Raw genomic sequence first — 22,318 nt, forward strand, 5'->3', positions numbered from 1 at the left:
GACGGCGTTTAACACTCCGTTAGGGCACTTTGAATACCGGGTTCTTCCTTTCGGCCTCGCTAACGCTCCAGCTGTCTTTCAGGCATTAGTCAATGATGTCCTGAGAGACATGCTGAACATCTTTGTTTTCGTTTACCTTGACGATATCCTGATTTTTTCACCGTCACTCCAGATTCATGTTCAGCACGTTCGACGTGTCCTCCAGCGCCTTTTAGAGAATTGTCTTTTTGTGAAGGCTGAGAAGTGCACTTTTCATGCCTCCTCCGTCACATTTCTCGGTTCTGTTATTTCCGCTGAAGGCATTAAGATGGATCCCGCTAAGGTCCAAGCTGTCATTGATTGGCCCGTCCCTAAGTCACGCGTCGAGCTGCAGCGCTTTCTCGGCTTCGCGAACTTCTATCGTCGTTTCATCCGTAATTTCGGTCAGGTGGCAGCTCCTCTCACAGCCCTTACTTCTGTCAAGACGTGCTTTAAGTGGTCCGTTTCCGCCCAGGGAGCTTTTGATCTCCTCAAGAATCGTTTTACATCCGCTCCTATCCTTGTTACACCTGACGTCTCTAGACAGTTCGTTGTCGAGGTTGACGCGTCAGAGGTGGGCGTGGGAGCCATTCTTTCTCAGCGCTCCCTCTCTGACGACAAGGTCCACCCATGCGCGTATTTTTCTCATCGCCTGTCGCCGTCGGAACGTAACTATGATGTGGGTAACCGCGAACTGCTCGCCATCCGGTTAGCCCTAGGCGAATGGCGACAGTGGTTGGAGGGGGCGACCGTTCCTTTTGTCGTTTGGACTGACCATAGGAACCTTGAGTACATCCGTTCTGCCAAACGACTTAATGCGCGTCAGGCGCGTTGGGCGCTGTTTTTCGCTCGTTTCGAGTTCGTGATTTCTTATCGTCCGGGCTCTAAGAACACCAAGCCTGATGCTTTGTCTCGTCTCTTCAGTTCTTCAGTAGCCTCCACTGACCCCGAGGGGATTCTCCCTGAGGGGCGTGTTGTCGGGTTGACTGTCTGGGGAATTGAGAGGCAGGTAAAACAAGCGCTCACTCACACTCCGTCGCCGCGCGCTTGTCCTAGGAACCTTCTTTTCGTTCCCGTTCCTACTCGTCTGGCCGTTCTTCAGTGGGCTCACTCTGCCAAGTTAGCCGGCCACCCTGGCGTTCGGGGTACGCTTGCTTCCATTCGCCAGCGTTTTTGGTGGCCCACCCGGGAGCATGACACGCGTCGTTTCGTGGCTGCTTGTTCGGTCTGCGCGCAGACTAAGTCCGGTAACTCTCCTCCTGCCGGCCGTCTCAGGCCGCTTCCTATTCCCTCTCGACCGTGGTCTCACATCGCCTTAGATTTTGTCACCGGACTGCCTTCGTCAGCGGGGAAGACTGTTATTCTTACGGTTGTCGATAGGTTCTCTAAGGCGGCTCATTTCATTCCCCTTGCTAAGCTTCCTTCTGCTAAAGAGACGGCACAAATCATCATCGAGAATGTTTTCAGAATTCATGGCCTTCCGTCAGACGTCGTTTCGGACAGAGGTCCGCAATTCACGTCTCAATTTTGGAGGGAGTTTTGCCGTTTGATTGGGGCTTCCGTCAGTCTCTCTTCCGGCTTTCACCCCCAGTCTAACGGTCAAGCAGAACGGGCCAATCAGACTATTGGTCGCATCTTACGCAGTCTTTCTTTTCGTAACCCTGCGTCTTGGTCAGAACAGCTCCCCTGGGCAGAATACGCCCACAACTCGCTTCCTTCGTCTGCGACCGGGCTATCTCCTTTTCAGAGTAGCCTCGGGTACCAGCCTCCGCTGTTCTCATCTCAGTTCGCCGAGTCCAGCGTCCCCTCCGCTCAGGCTTTTGTCCAACGTTGCGAGCGCACCTGGAAGAGGGTCAGGTCTGCACTTTGCCGTTATAGGACGCAGACTGTGAGGGCTGCTAATAAGCGTAGAACTAAGAGTCCTAGATATTGTCGCGGTCAGAGAGTTTGGCTCTCCACTCAGAACCTTCCCCTTAAGACGGCTTCTCGCAAGTTGACCCCGCGGTTCATTGGTCCGTTCCGTATTTCTCGGGTCATTAATCCTGTCGCAGTTCGACTTCTCCTTCCGCGATACCTTCGTCGCGTCCGGTCCGGACCCGGTCTTCCATGTCTCCTGCATCAAGCCCGTCCTTCGCGCCCCCGCTCGTCTTCCCCCCCCCCCCCCCCCCATCCTTGTCGAGGGCGCACCCATCTACAGGGTCCGTAGAATTTTGGACATGCGTCCTCGGGGCCGTGGTCACCAGTACCTCGTAGATTGGGAGGGGTACGGTCCTGAGGAGAGGAGTTGGGTTCCCTCTCGGGACGTGCTGGACCGTGCGCTGATCGAGGATTTCCTCCGTTGCCGCCAGGTTTCCTCCTCGAGTGCGCCAGGAGGCGCTCGGTGAGTGGGGGGGTACTGTCATGTACTGTCATGTTGTGTCTTGTCTCTGTCCTTTCCCTTCACCCTGTCTCCCTCTGCTGGTCGTTGTTAGGTTACCTTTTCTCCCCCTCTTTCCCCCAGCTGTGCCTTGTCTCCTCCTAACCACCTCGTCACCCCTTTTCCCACCTGTTCCCTTTTTCCCTCTGATTAGTCCCCTATATCTCTCTCTGTTTTTGTTCCTGTCCTTGTCGGATTCTTGTTTGTTGTGTTTCATGCCTGAACCAGACTGTCGTCATGTTTGCTGTAACCTTGTCTTGTCCTGTCGGAATCTGCCGGTCCGTCTGAGCCTACCTATGTTTGGTAATTAAAGAAGCTCTGTTTAAGTTAATTCGCTTTTGGGTCCTCATTCACGCACCGTAACAAATAGTCCATAACTATGGTCTGGTTCAGGATTTATTGAAGGGTGTCTGTTTCAAACTCCTTGATAATAGTCCATAACTATGGTCTGGTTCAGGATTTATTGAAGGGTGTCTGTTTCAAACTCCTTGATAATAGTCCATAACTATGGTCTGGTTCAGGATTTATTGAAGGGTGTCTGTTTCAAACTCCTTGATAATAGTCCATAACTATGGTCTGGTTTAGGATTTATTGAAGGGTGTCTGTTTCAAACTCCTTGATAATAGTCCATAACTATGGTCTGGTTCAGGATTTATTGAAGGGGTGACTGTTTCATGCGATCCCGTTCACCTCCATATTTTCTCTGTGATTCTTGTTGAAGTGTGTTTCTACTTCCTCGATTCAAATGGGCGTGGCTTGGACTGAACCGCAGAGGGAGGGAGTGGCTTTGACTGAACAGCAGAGGGGAGGTCATCGTTAACGTAGGAGACGGTACCGGAAGAATAAATCTGACAAAATGGCTTCACCAAGCACAACAAACCCCGGTAAGTTGACTTCATTTTTTGATTCAAACACTACACATACTTACTAGCTATTGTTGTGAACATTTAAAGATGTTTTTGAGCACCTCAGTTTACTTATATAACATCGTGTACTTCCAAGTCATTCTACTTTCACTTTCATTTAAGTTGCTGTAAAACGTGTGTAATAACATGAAGTAGTACAACAAAGGGTATTTTTATTTTAGGAGTATGAATATATTCTATCCCTGTCTTGGACACAGTTGTTCTATTAGTTAGACAGTCCAGAGAGAATTAATATATTCTATCCCTGTCTTGGACACAGTTGTTCTATTAGTTAGACAGTCCAGAGAGAATGAATATATTCTATCCCTGTCTTGGATAGTTGTTCTATTAGTTAGACAGTCCAGAGAGAATTAATATATTCTATCCCTGTCTTGGATAGTTGTTCTATTAGTTAGACAGTCCAGAGAGAATGAATAACCACATCATTGCAGATTAAAGTTATTTATTCCAAAACTCAGGCAGTATCACCTCAACTGTGAAACTTTATAGGAAGTAGCGTATGCAAAACACATTTCCAGTGTGATGTTTATTATTTATTTCAAACTTTCAAGGTTTTAAACTGACATGAACATGAGTGTATAACAGACACGAGGTTTGAATGATCTGTTAATATCGCAGTATGTATTTTATGTGATGTATTCAATGTGTCATTCTGTAGTGGGGAAGGATGAAGACACAGACAAACAGACTCCGGCTAGAAGAAGAAACTCCAAAGGTGAAGGTCCAGACAGTAAGTAGAAAACTTTTATTAAGAAATATCTAATAAGTGAATATTTACCAATAATGTAGCCCTTTCCTGCAGTCAAATGACTAAATTGCCATCTAGTGGCATCATGGGTGGAATATTATTGATCTATTTCATAATTAATAATATACATTTTTTAAAACAGCCCAAAATCAGGTGTTTCTATGTCAAAGGGTGTCATATTTCAGTCTTCTGTGATGTATATCAAGTGTAATATTGGGATGAAAACTCAACATTGAATACATTTCTACTTTATTTCTGACATGGTACAGGTGTCTCCTTTTTTTAAGCCCTTAACTGTGTGTGTGAGGTGTAGACTTTTGTTTCAAAGTAGATTTGTTTAAGACTACCAAGAAACACTCAGTGTGTCCCTGATTTAGCCCACTGCAGTAAAAGGTTAATCAAATAGTTATATTTGTTGTTCGTTTATTATCCACATTTCAAGATGGCCGCCAGTAGTGAAGAGGAATGATTATTTATCTTAATTTGCATTTGTAATGGGAGACCCATTACTAAGTAGTGTTTTAAAAACACAACAGCAAGACTTGCTTATGTGATTGGAAACCATGATGTGACCGTTTTTCATGTTTTCTCCCTTCTCTGTTCTCTCCTGTAGTGTCAGTGACCAGGATTGTGCTGGTGGGGAAGACAGGCGCTGGGAAAAGCTCTTCAGGAAACACCATTCTGGGGAAGAAGGCTTTCAGAGATGCCAAATCTAGCAAATCTGTGACACAAGAGTGTTGCAAGGAGACAGGAGAGGTGGCAGGGAGACAGGTAGTGATAGTGGACACACCTGGTATTTTTGACACCAACCGTCCTGACAGTGACTTGAAGACAGAGATCAGTAAATGTATCAACATGACGTCACCTGGTCCCCACGCAATCGTATTGGTCTTAGATGTGGGCCCTTTCACAGAAGAGGAACAGAACGCGGTTAAGAAAATCAGGGCGCTGTTTGGAGAAGAAGCTGAAAGGTATACCATGATCCTCTTCACCCATGGAGATGAGTTGGATGATGGCGGCATTGAGCGGTATGTCCATGAAGCTCAGGAAGATCTCAAGACACTTGTGGACCAGTGTGGTAGAAGGTACCATGTTTTTGACAACACCAAGGTGGAAAACAGGGGACAAGTGCTGAAATTCCTGGAGAAAATTGACCACATGGTGGCAGTAAATGGCCAAGACCACTACACCAACAACATGTACGAGGAGGTGGAGAGAAAGATTTGTCACAAGAAGGAAGAGTTGAGGAAGCATTATAAAGAAGAGCTACGGAAGCTACAAGACCAAGAGAACCAACTGCCTCTCGAATACCAGGAGGAAAGTAAGACGCTACGGCAAGACATTGAGGCGCTGAAGGAGTCACTTCAAGACAAAGAAAATAAACTTAAAGACTTGAAATCTATGGAGCAAAACAAGATCCCGTGGATCGTTGAACATATACTTTATTATGAGATGAAGTTGAGCGCTGTGAGAGAGGAAGCAGAACAAATACAACTTAACAAAGAAATATCAACAGACGTTTGTAGCAAGTTACGAGACCTCCATCTCACACAATCAAGTGTTGAATGATAAACATTGGAGGGGTTGTGTGTAAACATGTGAAAACGGTTAAACATCAAAACTCTCTGCTTTAATCTGAGGAAGAATTCAAGCAAAATGCTTTCTTTTGAAACTCATAAGTAGACCCAAAAGGTGAAATCTGGGATTGGTACAGTACATACATTTGTGGACTTTTTAAATGAATCAATATAACCATTCATTCTTGAAGAATACATCTTATAAATGCTTCCTGAACTTGGTTAAATTGTTATGTTTTTAAATATGTTTATTGTGAAGCATTATCATACAGTATACAATCTGAGCCTGTATTTTTAACATATCAAACAACAAATGCAAGAGGAGTAAACAAGAGGAGTAAACAAGAGTAAACAAGAGGAGTAAACAAGCTGAGTAAACAAGAGGAGTAAACAAGATGAGTAAACCAGAGGAGTAAACCAGAGGAGTAAACCAGATGAGGAGTAAACCAGAGGAGTAAACAAAACAAGAGGAGTAAACAAGAGGAGTAAACAAAACAAGAGGAGTAAACAAGAGGAGTAAACAAGATGAGTAAACAAAACAAGAGGAGTAAACAAGATGACTAAACAAGAGGAGTAAACAAGATGACTAAACAAGATGACTAAACAAGAGGAGTTAACAAGAGGAGTAAACAAGAGGAGTAAACAAGAGGAGTAAACAAGAGGAGTAAACCAGAGGAGTAAACAAAACAAGAGGAGTAAACAAGAGGAGTAAACAAGATGAGTAAACAAAACAAGAGGAGTAAACAAGAGGAGTAAACAAGATGAGTAAACAAAACAAGAGGAGTAAACAAGATGACTAAACAAGAGGAGTAAACAAGATGACTAAACAAGATGACTAAACAAGAGGAGTTAACAAGAGGAGTTAACAAGAGGAGTAAACAAGAGGAGTAAACAAGAGGAGTAAACAAGATGAGTAAACAAGATGAGTACATTAAAAAAACAGCATGAAAATAAAAGTTGAAGGAAACACGTTGAATTAAGACACGTCAGCTTAGTTTAAATGGTTGTACTCAACCAGAACCCAAAATAACAGCTTGTGCTCACTAATGGTTTCTTATTGATTTTAGTTTCAATGAGAAGGTCCAGCAGATAGAAGGCTATTTGTCTGCACTCTTGAGTTTAAAAATAACTAAACATTTCTATCTACATTTTTTTATGATGTTTTTACTTTGGTATTGTCACTAAAATATTAAAATGTCATTTTTATTTCTTAGTCTTCTATTTGTATTGTTATTGACTCTGTATAAATATTCAAAAAGCGTAACAAAAAATTGAGGAACTGAGGGAATTGTGCAAATTGATTTGGTTTGATCAGAGGGAAAATATAAAATGTCTGTAATTTGAATTGAATGAATACCTTTTATATTTCAGATCAAACACCAATTTATCATGATTTACAGGTCTGCAAATTCAGATAAATTCATATTTTTTATTAAACAAATAGGGTAGGTTTATGTGTCATTATTGAAGCCACAGTCTATAGACAACCTATAACCCACCCATAGCATCCAACTGCCACTATCGTGTGTGTGTGTTCGTACCAAAGAGAATGATAGAGAAAGCATCCCTGTATACAGTAGTTCCCGTTATGGCGTCTGTGAGCACACGGGCAGTACAATTGAGGTGATCTTTTTTAAATATTCAATTTTTTCACGATTGGTCGATCTCTCCTGATGATCGGGTTGGACATGGCTCTAACAGGGTCATCAAGAGGAATCAACCAATGAAGTTGTAAGTCCCACCCAGTTCACTACATTAAAGTGGTGGAAGTTCTCAATGGCACTGCCCATGCTAAAACGCCTTTTCGCCACTAGAGGCTTCTATCATTCTCTATGGTTCGTACTAGTGATCGAGGGGCGGTGAACTGACACATTCAGCAAAGAAGACGGAGCATAGAGCGACGTGGATAACACTGAATAACAGGAAGTTCATCTGTTCAACAACAATAATGGTTATCCAGACCTGAGCTGTGTTCAAATACTCATACTAACCATACTAACTACTATTTGTGGTGTAAATTGAGTATATAGTAAGCTTATTGTTATAGTATGGACATACAGTTGAAGTTGGAAGTTTACATACACTTAGGTTGGAGTCATTAAAACTAGTTTTTCAACCACAAATGTCTTGTTAACAAACTATAGTTTTGGCAAGTCGGTTAGGACATTTACTTTGTGTATGACACAAGTCATTTTTCCAACAATTGTTTACAGACAGATTATTTCACTTATAATTCACTGAATCACAATTCCAGTGGGTCAGAAGTTTACATACACTAAATTGACTGTGCCTTTAAGCAGCTTGGAAAATTCCAGAAAATGTCATGGCTTTAGAAGCTTCTGATAGGCTAATTGGCATCATTTGAGTCAATTGGAGGTGTACCTGTGGATCTATTTCAGGGCCTACCTTCAAGCTCACTGCCTTTTTGCAAGCATGAGAAAAAAAAAAGAAATCAGGCAAGACCTCAGAAAAACATTGTAGACCTCTACAAATCTGGTTCATCCTTGGGAGCAATTTCAAAATGCCTGAAGGTACCACATTCATCTGTACAAACAATAATAGGCAAGTATAAACACCATGGGACCACGCAGCCGTCATACCGCTCAGGAAGGAGACGTATTCTGTCTCCTAGAGATGAACGTACTTTGGTGCAAAAAGTGCAAATCAATCCCAGAACAACAGCAAAGGACCTTGTGAAGATGCTGGAGTGAAATAATCTGTCAGTAAACAATTGTTGGAAAAATGACATGTGTCATACACAAAGTAGATGTCCTCACTGACTTGCCAAAACTATAGTTTGTTAACAAGAAATTTGTGGAGTGGTTGAAAAAATGAGTTTTAATGACTCCAACCTAAGTGTATGTAAACTTCTGACTTTAGATGTTCTTGCCTAGTCCAGTGGTACTGGTCGTTGTAGGCCCAATCACATCTAGCTCTGCCCATAGTGCCCACAAAGTACCCCCTCGTATTCATTTTAAAATGTTGACATATAATATTGTAACGACCCCCGGTTTATAAGCCTGGATATCGACTCTGCTACTCGAGATAGGAGACACAACCAAAGAAATTAGACGCAGCCTCGCACCAGAAACAGGAAATGACATCATGTTATCCCGGGTAAAAACACTTACATGCTTTTTTTGCCTACTCGGAAGTTACGAGATGAAACCATCTGACCAACTAGTGGGTCACGCTGCGCCCCACTGTCTGATTCATATCGCGTGATTTCTGATCATAGTTTTCGATTATATCGTCTGATTTGTTCTGTATGGGGTGAATAGGGTCTGTCTAGGGAACTTTGGGCAGTGGTTTAAGTGTCAGATAAAATAAGAACACTGGAGGCTGAAAGTGACACTGTTGCTGCTGAACAGTTTCAACTCTATAGCATTTGCAAACCTCAAACATTTGTGATAAGAAAGGAGGTAAATTGTTATTTATTCAAATGATTTATGACAATCTATTAGATTACTACATTATTAGTAGCCACAGCAGCCTCGTCTGGTTTCCCTGCCCCCTGCAATTCGAATACAGCCACCTCCACAGGTAAACACATGTTAAAGTATGGAGGAAAAAAATACTGATTATTATGTGTTTTATAAAGCTGCAATGTTAAAAAAAAAAAAATAATCCTCTCTTTACATATCTAAAGTCCACAGCACCAGCCCTCGAGGCATGTTCACCTCCTCCAAAACATCTGCAGCTTCCTCCAGAGGTATTGGTGTAAAAAGCTGAAAAGGGTTTTCATGAAACATGCTCTGTCTAACAGTACTTTTCTCAAACTGCAGCACAGACAAGGAAGAGAAAAGCTCCACCTGCCACCTCTGTCAGGCCACCCATGGCATCTCTCTCAGGTACTTCATCATCGTTGTTTTTCCTCTCTCTGTTGTATGAATTACTATTGTTGCTGTAGTACTTCTACATTTGCAAACCATGTTAATCATTTTGATGGTATAGTTTTTATTTTTAGTGAGCAGCACCTGCAAGCTCCCCGCAGGAGTGTGATCCACCTGCAAGCTCCCCGCAGGAGTGTGAGTCTGAGGTGCCATGGTTGTGCTGTGACTTCTGTCAGCACTGGTTCCACTGCAGGAGTGTGCAGTGACTTCTGGTTCCACTACAGGTGTGTGCTGTGACTTCTGGTTCCACTGCAGGTGTGTGCTGTGACTTCTGGTTTCACTACAGGTGTGTGCTGTGACTTCTGGTTCCACTACAGGTGTGTGCAGTGACTTCTGGTTCCACTACAGGTGTGTGCAGTGACGGTGGAGCTGGGTTTTAATTGTGATTTCTGTGACAATATAGCGATGGAGGTCAATATTTTTTTGTTGTTTTCATTTGCAATAATTTATTTGTAAAAAATAATTACATGTCTAAAATATAATATATATTGATTCAACCCATCTAGTGTATTTCTTCCTTTACTTTCCAAGTGCATCTCTGCAACACAAACTCCAACAGTATTTTCATTGTTTATGTTAATGCACATCACTGAAATTAAACTTTTATTTGATGTAAATGAGTATGAATAATTTACATTTTAGTATTAAACTGTTATCTACTTTCTCAAAACATAAGATGAATCTGCAAAACCTGTATACACCGAGGATCAGGATGAAGAAGAGTCTGTGACAGTAGGAGTGAAGTTCATGGAAAAAGTGACTCTTACCTTTTGGCTGATCCATTTGTGGTTTCACGGGTGGGTGGGGAAAAAAAAGAGTTGGGTCATGTGGAATCGGTGAAGGTAACCAGAAGTGGTCTAGTGATGATTGTGTTTCTGTTGGGCTGAGGAAGAATGCGCTCAAAGTATAACGAACGGGGGCAAGAAAAGTTAATTGTTTCATTTTCAAGAAAAGGTCACCAATGAAAGGAGTGATAACTGGGGTAACAGTAGATATAAACGTTGACTAGCTGAGGGCAAAGATTCCCGGTGTATGTGATGCTTGTCGTCTGATACGACATAGACAGGGTGGTGAGAGTGGGGAAACAGAAGAGTCATTGTCTGTTCTTTTGAGTTTTGAAGTTGAGTCTTTGCCTGATAAAGAGAAGTTAGGATATATAAGTTATCCTGTAAGAGCGTATGTACCTCATACATTACGTTGTTACAGGTGTCCAGCTTATGGGCATGTGGCAGCAGTGTGTAGGTGGGAGGGTCCAAGGTGTTCCTATGTGGCAGCAGTGTGTAGGTGGGAGGGTCCAAGGTGTTCCTATGTGGCAGCAGTGTGTAGGTGGGAGGGTCCAAGGTGTTCCTATGTGGCAGCAGTGTGTAGGTGGTAGGGTCCAAGGAGTGAGAAATGTGCAGAAGGGCATTTAGACAAAGGAATGTGTAGCATTGGGGAAAGTAATGGAATGTGTTAATTGTAGGGGTGCCCATGGAGCTGGGGATCAGAAACGTCTCGTGCGAGAGAGAAGCCGGTTGAGGTTTCCAGGGTTAGAGTAGAGCAGGAGTTGTCATATGCTGAGGCAGTGAAGAAAGTAGAGGAAGATGGGTCAAGGGGGAGGAGTGGTGAGAGTAGTAGAGATATATCAGTACAGAGGGATAGGCCAAAAAGCTAAATAAGATTCAGTAAGATTAGATTTTTAGAATTTAAGCAATGGTTATTAATTGTACTGCAGGGATGAATCGGAAGTCTCCGAAAATTGAGGTTGTAGTGGCAGCTGCAGAGAGGTATTTGGGTGTGCGAGACTTGACAGCAGAAGAGTTACAGGATGTGTGTCAGAGTGATGGCATGAGGTAGGAATAAATACGTTTAATTAGTGGAGTAGGGGGTACATTTTATTTTATATAATTTGGAAATTAGTGAGTATAGTGTTAGATGGTAGGGTATTTATTTTTTTCAAGTAAAGTATAAGGGAGTTGTACTCCAGTCTAGTAGGTGGCGGTAATGTAACAAACTGGATGCCAACCGCCGTTAAACCTTAGAAGAAGTCCACAGGCGCGCGCGCCGGGCAACGCAATGAAAAGTTGACGGACAAGTATCTTTTTTTAACCGGAAGACGAGCCAACTATCTAGTAAACACTTCGGAGAAGAGGTCGGTGCCTCTTTTTCGAACACAATTAAACGGATATATCTTGTAATTGAACAAAATAATAAGGTGGCCAATAACTGGGGACCGTATGACGATAATACTGGACGTATTTGTTTGCTAAACCGCTTATCAAAAAGCTGTTAATAGTAATGTTTCCACTGAAACGTCAAATATGCTAATTGCTAACCCATTAACTAACATTTTTACGCTAACAATAATCACAAAACATTGATGGCTTGATCACAGGATAACACTGTTGAAGGTAATGTTTAGTAAACGCTGTTGAATATGCCGATAAAACGAAGTTTCAAGCTAATTGCGTCACGGAAGACATGATCAATCTTGATTGTGTTATGTCTGATTTAATACGAATATGTAGCCTAAATATTACCCTACCAATAATACATTTCAATGGACTGCTTTTACATGATAGATTTATGATAGAACTCAATGACACACACGCCTATTGGTGAACCAAAGCTGCAAAGCTGTCAGTTTAAATCAACGTAAATGCAATGACATGGCTCAGGGTTTTGATAATTCCTTCAAGATCAGGCACCAATCCAAACTTTTGCAAGCTACATCCAAACCATTGCAGGTGGTGTTACTTGGTAAAACAGGAGCAGGGAAGAGTGCCACAGGAAACACCATCCTGGGACGCAAAGATTTTTTCTCAAAGAAGAGTTCCAAATCAGTGACTGCTGATATTGAGAAACAAAATGTCACCATTGAAGGAATAGATCTTGTTGTGTATGACACTCCAGGATTCTGTAACTCCGATCAATCTGAAGAGCAAATTCAGGAGAAATTCCAGGAAGTCCTCAAGTTAACCTCATCTGGTCCCCGTGTGTTTCTCCTGGTGGTGAAGATAGACAGATTAACAGAAGAAGAGATGAGGGTCATCAATAAAGTAGAAGGTCTTCTAGGAGAGAGTCTTTTGAAGCAAACCTGGATCCTGTTCACCAGAGGAGATGAGTTAGAAGACCAGACTATAGAAGAATTAATTGCTGACTCTGTCACAGAAGTGATGAGAAAATACAGTGGAAGATACCATGTGTTCAACAACAAGAGGGGTGATCCTGAGCAGGTCAAATCACTGCTGCAAAATATATCCATCTATCTCAGTAAGTATAACTAACTGTTTATATAAAGGATTAGCCAGAAATGTAATGTTGACTAATTGTTAATGTTTCCATGATTGAAATACTGTGTTTTGAAGCAGTATAATACTGATGATAGAAAACTAGATATTCTAGATGAGAGCTCAGTAGGTCATGTCATTGATAACGTTATGAACACAATCTTTTCATATGTCTCCTGTAGCTGAGGTGATTATAGGTCGTCCTGCCTGAGAATTGTAAGACCAGTTATTTTGTTTTCATGACAATGACTGAGACAATACCTGAAGATTGATTAAATAATTACTAATAAAATGTTATTTTGTGTTAAATAGTAATATTAAAATACATCCCACTACACATTTAGTAATGACAGGATGCATTTGAATCATAACACACAGTATAACTTAGTGTGACTTAATACTAGTATTTTCTATAGGCGTGGAAAAGGGGTTCTCGTTAAGTTTAACAGTTATCCCGAGTTGAACTCAGAATTCACCAAAGTTAACTAGCTAACTCCTCTATCCCGCTACGTAGTATACCTCTCTGGTCTTCTGGTTAAAGATATACATTCTGGGAAGACAACAATGTCCCCCTCAGCCACTTAATGTGGTATACAGCTGGGATGGGCTGAAGAAATGTAACCTCTCAGATGCAATAACGGACAGTCCATGACATCCCAGAGTTTTATATGTTGAAGCTATAGACCTGTTTGTTTACATTTTTGGTTGCAAAAATTGGAGTAATGAAATCTTACATTGTGTTATAATGATCTTATGATGCATTTATGTGATATTATTCAAGAATCAATGTACATAAAGAATTGAAATGTCTATTGAACAGCTTCCCAAATCCCAGATTGAAGCTTTAATAAATTGGCTTGGTGTGCCAGAACTCCCCAGAACTCCACATTCACCATAAAGATTTAAACACCAGACATAAATCATTATTATTCAGTACACCAATAACTGCCTGTACATGGGATGAGATGGTAGTCATTTTACTGTATCCGTTTATCAAATGTGATGTATTTCTCTATACACAGATTCAACAGATTCAAGGAGCTCCCCCATCAGGAAACTCCCAGAGAGAAGGATGGTTCTGCTTGGAAAAACCGGTGTTGGGAAGAGTGCAACAGGAAACACCATCCTGGGACGAAAGGATTTTGTCTCAAAGAAGAGTTCCAAATCAGTGACTGCTGATATTGAGAAACAAAATGTCACCATTGAAGGAATAGATCTTGTCGTGTATGACACTCCAGGATTCTGTAACCCCGATCAATCTGAAGAGCAAATTCAGGAGAAATTCCAGGAAGTCCTCAAGTTAACCTCATCTGGTCCCCGTGTGTTTCTCCTGGTGGTGAAGATAGACAGATTAACAGAAGAAGAGAAGAGGGTCATCAGTAAAGTAGAAGGTCTTCTAGGAGAGAGTCTTTTGAAGCAAACTTGGATCCTGTTCACCAGAGGAGATGAGTTAGAAGACCAGACTATAGAAGAATTCATTGCTGACTCAGATGACCTCACAGAAGTGATGAGAAAATACAGTGGAAGATACCATGTGTTCAACAACAAGAGGGGTGATCCGGAACAGGTCAAATCACTGCTAGAAAAGACATCCATCTGTCTCAGTAAGTTTAACTAACTGTTTATATTAAAATGGATTTGTCACATGCGCCGAATACAACAGTGCAGTTTTTAATAAAATAAATAAATAGAAGTAACAAATCATTCAAGAGCAGCAGTAAAATAACAATAACGAGGCTGTATACAGGTGGTACCAGTACAGAGTCAATGTGGAGGCTATATACAGGTAGTACCAGTACAGAGTCAATGTGGAGGCTATATACAGGTGGTACCAGTACAGAGTCAATGTGGAGGCTATATACAGGTAGTACCAGTACAGAGTCAATGTGGAGGCTATATACAGGTGGTACCAGTACAGAGTCAATGTGGAGACTATATACAGGGTATTACGGTACAGAGTCAATGTGGAGGCTATATACAGGTAGTACCAGTACAGAGTCAATGTGGAGGCTATATACAGGTGGTACCAGTACAGAGTCAATGTGGAGGCTATATACAGGTGGTACCAGTACAGAGTCAATGTGGAGGCTATATACAGGTGGTACCGGTACTGAGTCAATGTGGAGGCTATATACAGGGGGTACCAGTACAGAGTCAATGTGGAGGCTGTATACAGGTGGTACCAGTACAGAGTCAATGTGGAGGCTATATACAGGTGGTACCGGTACTGAGTCAATGTGGAGGCTATATACAGGTGGTACCAGTACAGAGTCAATGTGGAGGCTATATACAGGTGGTACCGGTACTGAGTCAATGTGGAGACTATATACAGGTGGTACCAGTACAGAGTCAATGTGGAGGCTATATACAGGTGGTACCGGTACTGAGTCAATGTGGAGGCTATATACAGGGGGTACCAGTACAGAGTCAATGTGGAGGCTATATACAGGGGTACCGGTACAGAGTCAATGTAGAGACTATATACAGGTGGTACCAGTACAGAGTCAATGTGGAGGCTATATACAGGTGGTACTGGTACAGAGTCAATGTGGAGGCTATATACAGGGGGTACCAGTACAGAGTCAATGTGGAGGCTATATACAGGGGGTACCAGTACAGAGTCAATGTGGAGGCTATATACAGGGGGTACCAGTACAGAGTCAATGTGGAGGCTATATACAGGGTATTACGGTACAGAGTCAATGTGGAGGCTATATACAGGGGGTACTGGTACAGAGTCAATGTGGAGGCTATATACAGGGGGTACCAGTACAGAGTCAATGTGGAGGCTATATACAGGGGGTACTGGTACAGAGTCAATGTGGAGGCTATATACAGGGGGTACCAGTACAGAGTCAATGTGGAGGCTATATACAGGGGGTACCAGTACAGAGTCAATGTGGAGGCTATATACAGGGGGTACTGGTACAGAGTCAATGTGGAGGCTATATACAGGGGGTACCGGTACTGAGTCAATATGGAGGCTATATACAGAGGGTACCAGTACAGAGTCAATGTGGAGGCTATATACAGGGGGTACCAGTACAGAGTCAATGTGGAGGCTATATACAGGGGGTACTGGTACTGCGTCAATGTGGAGGCTATATACTGGGGGTACTGGTACTGAGTCAATGTGGAGGCTATATACAGGTGGTACCAGTACAGAGTCAATGTGGAGGCTATATACAGGGGGTACCGTTACAGAGTCAATGTGAAGGCTATATACAGGGGGTACCGGTACTGAGTCAATATGGAGGCTATATACAGAGGGTACCAGTACAGAGTCAATGTGGAGGCTATATACAGGGGGTACCGGTACAGAGTCAATGTGGAGGCTATATACAGGGGGTATCTGTACAGAGACAATGTGGAGGCTATATACAGGGGGTATCTGTACAGAGACAATGTGGAGGCTATATACAGGGGGTATCTGTACAGAGTCAATGTGGAGGCTATATACAGGGGGTATCTGTACAGAGACAATGTGGAGGCTATATACAGGGGGTACCGGAACTGAGTCAATGTGGAGGCTATATACAGGGGGTACCAGTACAGAGTCAATGTGCAGGCTATATACAGGGGTACCAGTACAGAGTCAATGTGGAGGCTATATACAGGGGGTATCTGTACAGAGACAATGTGGAGGCTATATACAGGGGGTACCGGAACTGAGTCAATGTGGAGGCTATATACAGGGGGTACCAGTACAGAGTCAATGTGCAGGCTATATACAGGGGTACCAGTACAGAGTCAATGTGGAGACTATATACAGGGTATTACGGTACAGAGTCAATGTGGAGGCTATATACAGGTAGTACCAGTACAGAGTCAATGTGGAGGCTATATACAGGTGGTACCAGTACAGAGTCAATGTGGAGGCTATATACAGGTGGTACCAGTACAGAGTCAATGTGGAGGCTATATACAGGTGGTACCGGTACTGAGTCAATGTGGAGGCTATATACAGGGGGTACCAGTACAGAGTCAATGTGGAGGCTGTATACAGGTGGTACCAGTACAGAGTCAATGTGGAGGCTATATACAGGTGGTACCGGTACTGAGTCAATGTGGAGGCTATATACAGGTGGTACCAGTACAGAGTCAATGTGGAGGCTATATACAGGTGGTACCGGTACTGAGTCAATGTGGAGACTATATACAGGTGGTACCAGTACAGAGTCAATGTGGAGGCTATATACAGGTGGTACCGGTACTGAGTCAATGTGGAGGCTATATACAGGGGGTACCAGTACAGAGTCAATGTGGAGGCTATATACAGGGGTACCGGTACAGAGTCAATGTAGAGACTATATACAGGTGGTACCAGTACAGAGTCAATGTGGAGGCTATATACAGGTGGTACTGGTACAGAGTCAATGTGGAGGCTATATACAGGGGGTACCAGTACAGAGTCAATGTGGAGGCTATATACAGGGGGTACCAGTACAGAGTCAATGTGGAGGCTATATACAGGGGGTACCAGTACAGAGTCAATGTGGAGGCTATATAAAGGGTATTACGGTACAGAGTCAATGTGGAGGCTATATACAGGGGGTACTGGTACAGAGTCAATGTGGAGGCTATATACAGGGGGTACCAGTACAGAGTCAATGTGGAGGCTATATACAGGGGGTACTGGTACAGAGTCAATGTGGAGGCTATATACAGGGGGTACCAGTACAGAGTCAATGTGGAGGCTATATACAGGGGGTACCAGTACAGAGTCAATGTGGAGGCTATATACAGGGGGTACTGGTACAGAGTCAATGTGGAGGCTATATACAGGGGGTACCGGTACTGAGTCAATATGGAGGCTATATACAGAGGGTACCAGTACAGAGTCAATGTGGAGGCTATATACAGGGGGTACCAGTACAGAGTCAATGTGGAGGCTATATACAGGGGGTACTGGTACTGCGTCAATGTGGAGGCTATATACTGGGGGTACTGGTACTGAGTCAATGTGGAGGCTATATACAGGTGGTACCAGTACAGAGTCAATGTGGAGGCTATATACAGGGGGTACCGTTACAGAGTCAATGTGAAGGCTATATACAGGGGGTACCGGTACTGAGTCAATATGGAGGCTATATACAGAGGGTACCAGTACAGAGTCAATGTGGAGGCTATATACAGGGGGTACCGGTACAGAGTCAATGTGGAGGCTATATACAGGGGGTATCTGTACAGAGACAATGTGGAGGCTATATACAGGGGGTATCTGTACAGAGACAATGTGGAGGCTATATACAGGGGGTATCTGTACAGAGTCAATGTGGAGGCTATATACAGGGGGTATCTGTACAGAGACAATGTGGAGGCTATATACAGGGGGTACCGGAACTGAGTCAATGTGGAGGCTATATACAGGGGGTACCAGTACAGAGTCAATGTGCAGGCTATATACAGGGGTACCAGTACAGAGTCAATGTGGAGGCTATATACAGGGGGTACCGGAACTGAGACAATGTGGAGGCTATATACAGGGGGTACCAGTACAGAGTCAATGTGCAGGCTATATACAGGGGTACCAGTACAGAGTCAATGTGGAGGCTATATACAGGGGGTACCAGTACAGAGTCAATGTGGAGGCTATATACAGGGGGTACCGGAACTGAGTCAATGTGGAGGCTATATACAGGGGGTACCAGTACAGAGTCAATGTGGAGGCTATATACAGGGGGTACCTGTCCTGAGTCAATGTGGAGGCTATATACAGGGGGTACCTGTCCTGAGTCAATGTGGAGGCTATATACAGGGGTATCTGTACAGAGTCAATGTGGAGGCTATATACAGGGGTACCAGTACAGAGTCAATGTGGAGGCTATATACAGGGGGTACTGGTACTGAGTCAATGTGGAGGCTATATACAGGGGGTACCAGTACTGAGTCAATGTGCGGAGGCACCGGTTAGTCGAGGTAATATGTACATGTAGGTAGAGTTATTAAAGTGACTATGCATAGATGATAACAGAGTAGCAGCAGTGTAAAAGGGGGGGGGGGGGGGGGGGGGGGGCAATGGAAATAGTCTGGGTCGCCATTTGATTAGATGTTCAGGAGTCTTATGGCTTGGGGGTAGAAGCTGTTTAGAAGCCTCTTGGACCTAGACTTGACACTCCGGTACCACTTGCCATGCGGTAGTAGAGAGAACAGTCTATGAATGTGGTGACTGGAGTCTGAGAATTGTAAGACCAGTTATTTTGTTTGACATGACAATGACTGAGACAATACTTGAGGAAGATTTATTAAATGTTTACTAATTAGTATAACCCTCTGGTCTTCTGGTTAAATATATACATTCTGGGAAGACAACAATGTCCCCCTCAGCCACTTAATGTGGTATACAGCTGGGATGGGGCTGGAGAAATGTAACCTCTCAGCCACTTAATGTGGTATACAGCTGGGATGGGGCTGGAGAAATGTAACCTCTCAGCCACTTAATGTGGTATACAGCTGGGATGGGGCTGGAGAAATGTAACCTCTCAGCCACTTAATGTGGTATACAGCTGGGATGGGGCTGGAGAAATGTAACCTCTCAGCCACTTAATGTGGTATACAGCTGGGATGGGGCTGGAGAAATGTAACCTCTCAGCCACTTAATGTGGTATACAGCTGGGATGGGGCTGGAGAAATGTAACCTCTCAGCCACTTAATGTGGTATACAGCTGGGATGGGGCTGGAGAAATGTAACCTCTCAGCCACTTAATGTGGTATACAGCTGGGATGGAGCTGGAGAAATGTAACCTCTCAGCCACTTAATGTGGTATACAGCTGGGATGGGGCTGGAGAAATGTAACCTCTCAGCCACTTAATGTGGTATACAGCTGGGATGGGGCTGGAGAAATGTAACCTCTCAGCCACTTAATGTGGTATACAGCTGGGATGGGGCTGGAGAAATGTAACCTCTCAGCCACTTAATGTGGTATACAGCTGGGATGGGGCTGGAGAAATGTAACCTCTCAGCCACTTAATGTGGTATACAGCTGGGGTGGGGCTGGAGAAATGTAACCTCTCAGCCACTTAATGTGGTATACAGCTGGGATGGGGCTGGAGAAATGTAACCTCTCAGTGGTTTAGATACAATGACTGACAGTCCATCACAACCAATAGATAGTTTTTTATGTTGAAGCTATAAACTTGTTTGTTTACATTTTTGTTGTTTTCAAAAATTGGAGTAAATTAAACCTTACATTTTGTATTATAATGATCTTTTGAGGCATTTATAAATGATATTATTCAAGAATCAATGCAAATTGGAGTAATTAAATCTTACATTGTGTTATAATGATCTTATGATGCATTTATGTGATATTATTCAAGAATCAATGCATATAAAGACTTGAAATGTCTATTGAACAGCTTCCCAAATCCCAGATTGAAGCTTTAATAAATTGGCTTGGTGTGCCAGAACTCCCCAGAACTCCACATTCACCACAAAGATTTAAACACCAGACATAAATCATTATTATTCAGTACACCAATAACTGTCTGTACAGGGGATGAGATAGTAGTCATTTTACTGTATCAGTTTATCAAATGTGATGTATTTTTCTATACACAGATTCAAGGAGCTCCTCCACCATGAATCTCCCAGAGTGAAGGATTGTTCTGCTTGGAAAAAGCGGTGTTGGGAAGAGTGGAACAGGAAACACCATCCTTGGTGGGAGAAGTTTCCATTCTGAACAGAACTGGTCCTCAGTAACACGTAAAACAGAAATGAAGCAGGCAGCAGTAGATGGGAGGGATGTCAGTGTGGTTGACACTCCAGGACTCTAAACTCTAATGAACTTATCCTCTGCAGCAGAGGTAACTCTGGGTCTTCCTTTCCTGTGGCGGTCCTCATGAGAGCCAGTTTCATCAGAGCGCTTGATGGTTTTTGCCACTGTACTTGAAGAAACTTTCAAAGTTCTTGAAATGTTCCAGATTGACTGACCTTTGTCTTAAAGTAATGATGGACTGTTGTTTCTCTTTGCTTATTTGAGCTGTTCTTGCCATAATATGGACTTGGTCTTTTACCAAATAGGGCTGTATACCACCCCTACCTTGTCACAACACATCTGATTGGCTCAAACACATTAAGAAGGAAAGAAATTCCACAAATGAACTTTTAACAAGGCATACCTGTTAATTGAAATGCATTTCAGGTGACTACCTCAAGAAGCTGATTGAGAGAATTTCGAAGAGTGCAAAGCTGTCATCAAGGCAAAGAGTGGCTACTTTGAAGAATCTCAAATATAAAATATTTGTTTAACACTTGTTTGGTTTCTACATGATTCCATATGTGTTATTTCATAGTTGTGATGTCTCATTATTATTCTACAATGTAGAAAATAGTCAAAAATAAAGAAAAACCCTTGAATAAGTAGGTGTGTCCAAACTGTTGACTGGTACCGCTTGGGGTGGCAGGGTAGCCTAGAGGTTAGAGTGTTGGACTAGTAGTAACCGAAAGGTTGCAAGATCAAATCCCCGAGCTGACAAGGTAAAAATCTATCGTTCTGCCCCCTGAACAAGGCAGTTAACCCACTGTTCCTAGGCCGTCATTGAAAATAAGAATTTGTTCTTAACTGACTTGCCTAGTTAAATAAAGGTAAAATAAATTTTAAAAAAATATGCACAAATCAAATATTACCCCACTACAATAGAGCTAAACTTAAGGGCAGACAAAATATGTTTGTGGGAGTATAAATAGTGCTAAAAAAAAAAAACAGTGTGTTCTTTCTTTGTGAACACAGCATTGTGATGTAACGTTTTCTTTAGTGAGCGAGGATGGAGACTGAGACAATCAGGCCAAGGGAAGCATACCTCATGCTGACCGTCCCAACAGTGAGTTGGGAAAATATATTGGTATAACTTTATAATAATGTTCACTAATAAGCTGTTATAAATGCTTATAAATAATCATACATAGTATATATTATTATTGTTTGTCAAAATAATTATTGTTAATAAGTTCTTAGTAATAATTATAAATACGTTCTTATGAATGGAAAAAATACAACAATGTAGCCAGAAAAATATCTGCCCATCTAACAAAACATTTGTGGTTTAAAATTTGTAGCCTACCATCTCTTCACAGTTCTCTTTTTCTCTGAACAGTTTCAAACACATCAAGGGATTGTCCTATGTTAGGACTGACTATCTAACAGAACCAAGAATGCTGCTGCATTGCAAACACTATCCCGAGAAGAGTACAAACGGAAACACAAACCTTGATAGAGGTTTCCACTATGAGAATAAGGAATCCTCTGTACAATCAGAAACTAAAGTTAAGCAGGCTGAGGTAAGGACAAGGGCAAGGACAAGGACAAGGGTAAGGACTGGGGTAAGGACAAGGGTAGGGAACTGGGGACATGGGCTGGGGTAAGGACATGGGTTGGAGTAAGGACAGGGGAGTGGGTAAGGACATGGGCTGGGGTAAGGACATGGGCTGGAGTAAGGACAGGGGAGTGGGTAAGGACATGGGCTGGAGTA

At 42.7% G+C, this 22,318-nt stretch overlaps 2 protein-coding genes across 2 annotated transcripts; both read left to right on the forward strand.

Moving 5' to 3' along the window:
• Positions 1 to 3,215: 3,215 nt before the first annotated feature.
• On the forward strand, positions 3,216 to 6,891 carry LOC139388103 (GTPase IMAP family member 9-like). Its single transcript, XM_071134673.1, has 3 exons — positions 3,216 to 3,318; positions 4,019 to 4,090; positions 4,722 to 6,891. Exons 1-3 carry the CDS (start codon positions 3,291 to 3,293, stop codon positions 5,675 to 5,677), a joined length of 1,056 nt encoding a protein of 351 aa, XP_070990774.1. The 5' UTR covers positions 3,216 to 3,290; the 3' UTR covers positions 5,678 to 6,891.
• A 4,755-nt stretch (positions 6,892 to 11,646) lies between these two features.
• On the forward strand, positions 11,647 to 21,209 carry LOC139388712 (GTPase IMAP family member 8-like). The gene is made up of 3 exons (XM_071135565.1): positions 11,647 to 12,830; positions 13,870 to 14,451; positions 20,409 to 21,209. Exons 1-3 carry the CDS (start codon positions 12,227 to 12,229, stop codon positions 20,444 to 20,446), a joined length of 1,224 nt encoding a protein of 407 aa, XP_070991666.1. The 5' UTR covers positions 11,647 to 12,226; the 3' UTR covers positions 20,447 to 21,209.
• The last annotated feature ends 1,109 nt before the right edge of the window (positions 21,210 to 22,318 follow it).

This window comes from Oncorhynchus clarkii, chromosome 29, assembly GCF_045791955.1.
Source record: "Oncorhynchus clarkii lewisi isolate Uvic-CL-2024 chromosome 29, UVic_Ocla_1.0, whole genome shotgun sequence".
NCBI classification, from domain to species: domain Eukaryota; kingdom Metazoa; phylum Chordata; class Actinopteri; order Salmoniformes; family Salmonidae; genus Oncorhynchus; species Oncorhynchus clarkii.